General features: G+C 32.8%; 1 protein-coding gene across 1 annotated transcript; it reads left to right on the top strand.

Moving 5' to 3' along the window:
* The first annotated feature begins 1055 nt into the window (after positions 1 to 1055).
* LOC135144233 (uncharacterized) lies at positions 1056 to 4105 on the top strand. The gene is made up of 4 exons (XM_064076214.1): positions 1056 to 2498; positions 2559 to 3637; positions 3687 to 3744; positions 3796 to 4105. Exons 1-4 carry the CDS (start codon positions 2396 to 2398, stop codon positions 4050 to 4052), a joined length of 1497 nt encoding a protein of 498 aa, XP_063932284.1. The 5' UTR covers positions 1056 to 2395; the 3' UTR covers positions 4053 to 4105.
* Positions 4106 to 4358: the final 253 nt, after the last annotated feature.

Here is a 4358-nt window from a genome sequence, read left to right as displayed (position 1 = left end):
TCTGAATATTTTCACGTATGTTCACCGGGTTTGCCACCATGTTTAGCTCACGATAGGGTAAATGTGTACAAGAGTGCGAATATGTATAAGAGTACGCACTGATGATTTCTGCTTATTAGTGCCATCTGGGTAAGATGAAGTTATACCATTCAGAATTTAATGCTAAACCTGAGATAAAGGTGCAAAAGTGACCTGAATATAGTTTATAGTTTGGTCGTACTGACGATTTTATGTTCACACGTTGTGTGGATGTAATTTTTACCGTTCATAGTTTTAGTTTTTTGTAAGGTACGTACCAGTTCTTTTATTTTACAGTAATAATTGTCATTAGTTGTAACTTTTAAGGTGTCGTTATACACTAACAGTTTTACACTTTCTGTCAATCAAAAGCTTTTAACTTTGAAAACATTAGGTTATGTACAAATGTACAAGAGTGCGCAGCGAGGTATTGTATAAGAGTGCGCATTGCTTGCAATACGTAGTCTAATAGTCTTGGAGATACATATCATACGATACTGCATTATTTAACTCTACTACTTTGTACTGCTTCTCAAGTTGTGTGGTGGTGGTTATGGTGATTTTTTTTTTATTTTTACTTCCTGAGCGTGTTGTAATCGAGTCCGTCGACCGACTCTTTATTTTTACGTTTTCTCGTCTTTTCAAGACCCCTAGAGTACGAAGAAATAGGTCCCCCGTTTTATGTGTAGTCTGTAGTCACTTATTCCTATTTATTTTCACCTTAGAAACAAATATTTTTTCATAAAATGTAATGCGTACTCATAAGCGTTGAAATGCGCACTCTTGTGCAATGAACTGTCTAAGAGCGCGCATTTACACATCTTGACAAAAATTGAAATTACTCTTAAAATATAGTGGTGTTGGGACGTACAATTAAATATATCTGATCTCTAAACATGTATATAACGAACCTATATCATAAAATTTGTCTATCCAAAAAAATTAAAAAGTTGTTGACAGTTTTCCACTAAGTGCGTACTCTTGTACACATTTACCCTATTTATGAAGGCATCCTACAGTACGATTTCATGCTTTGCATTAATGAACTGATTGCAAAAAAATATTTCACTCTTGACATGTTGAACGAAAAAATCCAGACAGTACGTTTCAATAGTGAAGTTCAATATGAGAACGTTCCTTTAATTAAAAAAGGAGAAAAATTAGTTGGCAGTGCTAGCGAGAATTTAAGATTATTGTTGGTTATACCTTTTGCACTTTATGATATGGAAATCGATAATCCATGTTGGGAAATGCTTTTGTTGTTACGAGAAATAAACAGCATTTTACTTTCTGTAAACATATCTATTGGTCAAGTTGCTTATTTAAAAATTCTAATCAGTGAATATATTGATGCTAGAGTCAATTTATTTCCGCAAATCCCATTAAGACCAAAACATCATTACTTTTCTCATTATTCATATCTAATAAAAAAATTTGGTCCTTTGAAGCATCTTTGGACACTTCGCTTCGAAAGTAAACACCGCTATTTTAAAAGTATCTTGAAGCATTCTCCAAACTTTAAAAACATACTTCATACTTTATCAGAAAAGCATCAGTTTCTTCAAGCTCTTCACGCTTCTTCTAGTGTTCTATTTTTGGATAAAGTTTCTTGTAACGATGCAATTGAGTTTTCTTGTCAAAGTTCCGACCAAGACATGTTGTCGTATGTAGCTAGTCATTGTACGTTTCAGGGAAAAAAATTCATTAGTAAAAAATCTGTTTTTAGAGGAATAACTTATTCAGCTGGAATGTATGTATGTTGTGAAAAAAATCGTTATGATGATTTCGTTTAATGTTTGGTAAGATATGTGGTAGTCAATGAATGTTATGATGACTTATTTTTTGTTGGAAATATGGTCGAAATTTTCCAAAATAAACCCAAAGGTCTTTTTGAAAGTGGCGTAGAAACACCTACGAAGTTGATTGGCTGTCATTTTAACAATTTATTAACACATGAACCAATGATGGTAAAAGTTAGAAACGATAAGATTATATTTTCTTTTAAATCTGCTCCTTTTGAGGAGCTGTAAGGCGACACTACCTATGCTACCAAATATTAGAACACATGCAACACTAATATTTTCGTCTTACGTTGTTGAAACTTGTTTTACGGCTGCTTGATTGTATTGCAAAAATCATATATTTTTCGTTGGTCATGAATTGATAAAATATTTAAGTTTTTTTTAATATGTAATAATTTGTAAAGTGTATAAAATAAATTCATGTTTACCAACCTACTATGATATAACCATATAATCTTTTCTCACACCCGGAGGAATACAAAATCAGGTACCCACTGTACAACATGTAATTAGTGAGTGGTTACCAATCTTAGTGTCATGGCTACGTAAATTTTTTATATTTCAGGTTCTTCACGATGGTTTTACGTTTCAAGATTTGGAATTTGACTCGAACTTTAAAATTGTTTGTTGCAGTAGAAGAGACAAAGGGGAACATACGTGATGCATTAATTGCCAAAGGTTAACCTTTAAACCTAAATAAAATGTATGTTATCTAAAAATGTATTTGTGTATATATAGCTTCCGAGAAGATGAAAATCCATGGTACGTCTCTTGTCCTAGAATCTGATGGTACAGAGATTGAAGACGACGACACATTAATGGATATTAAAAAAGAAACATTAATGTTATTACAAGATAATGAAATCTGGTATGATGGACCTTCCGTATCATTAGAGCCAGTTCACTCCTTTGCAAGCGCTGACACCTTGTCCGTTAATGACTCATCTTTGAGTAGTATTTCAAGAGCATCAACTCCCGATACCGAAAGATTATCTGAAAACACATGGGAAGAGTTTGAAATACCATGGTCCAGAATGAGTTCGTTTGTCATAAAAGATTGTGAAGCGGGGCTAAGGCATAAATCTACTATTACTGAGGTCATTCATTGTATTACTAATGCCTTAAAAGAGATCAGTTCAAATGTTCCGTCAAAAGGTCTTAAAAATACAGCGAAAAAGGTGGTTTTAAAGTATCCCAAAACCTTTCAAGATATTGACGAAGATGGTCATGTTTACGGCGATGGATCTCACTCGATTTTTTCCAAATTAAGAGAACATTTTAAATATGTAAACAGACGCAGCTCTGCTGAGAGGTCTGATGCACCCTCTCCAATTTCACTTAAGAAAAGAAAGAAAATGTTGGCTTCTAAAGCAGGTTGTTCTAATTGGCAACCACATGTTGAAGAACACCCAGTGGACGTTACGGAAAATATTAAAGAGCAGTTAAAAACAATTGATATTAAGTATGTGGCATTAGAGCCAGAGATTCTGGACTTACTCGAAAAGAGCTACCTAGCTCAAAGACTTTTTTTAAATTCGGCTGAACCACCTGCTTTGAAAACTATAAGACAAGAATGGCCAGTTCTTTTGTGTCCTGCTGGGATTTTCTGGCATTACGAAAAATTAATGTCTCAAAATATCAATGTGCTTTATGAGGCTTTAATTACTAAGTCAGAAAAAATTTTAAAATTCGGCAGGAAGAAAAATTACATAAATGATGAATCCCTCACTGATGAAAATGACAAATTCATTAAAGTCATGGTTGTACTTTGTATGTTCTTTTCTGAACCTCCAAATGCCTTATACTGCATAGTACACGTGAGTATTTTTTTAAAGTCTAGTCCGCTCTTATAATAATTTTCTTTAGGACGAGTCTGACATAGGAAAAGGCATGAACGCTCCCAGTATTATAGGCTTTCATAAAGGTTTGGTTTTTTGTATTTTTGTTGTTTAATATTTTGAAATTTATTTCTTAGAAGGAAGCACTGTTTACCATGTCGTGATGGAAAATGAAGTTCTTAATGGGGGTTCTTGTTGTTTTAAAGACGCATTGTTGCAGTTGTTTGCTATATATTATAACTTTAATTTAGAATACCCAAAACAAACTTCAAATACACTAGAATTTATTCAACGATACATGATGAAAATCCATCCCGACGTTGGAACCAAGAATAAGAAGACTGCTTCTAAAATGAAGATCATTTCGTTGATTAACAAGTTGCGCGATGAATAAAAAAAGCCGTAGTAATATGGCAAGAGTTTTTTTTTTTTGTAATTTTTCGAAGTTATTACTATTTTTCATTTATAAGAGAGTTTATATTATTTTTTTAATAAAAATAAAAAATATGTTAAAAAATGTAGTGTGTACTCTTCCTAACTGCACTCCACCAAAATATGGATAACTTCTAAGGTTAAAAAAAAAACTTTGACTTACGCTCTTTAAGTCAAATATATCTTGTTTTTTTACTATCTTTGCAGTGCCTAGTGTTCAAAGTGTAGACCACTTATTATTTGCAACTCATTTTAATTCATACACTCA

The sequence above is a fragment of the Zophobas morio genome, unplaced genomic scaffold (genome assembly GCF_036711695.1).
Source record: "Zophobas morio isolate AGI-343-1 ecotype UQ-CSIRO unplaced genomic scaffold, CSIRO_AGI_Zmor_V1 ptg000087l, whole genome shotgun sequence".
NCBI classification, from domain to species: Eukaryota; Metazoa; Arthropoda; class Insecta; order Coleoptera; family Tenebrionidae; genus Zophobas; species Zophobas morio.
Note: the sequence above shows the minus strand (reverse complement) of the source record. Positions and strands in the feature narration are given on the sequence as shown.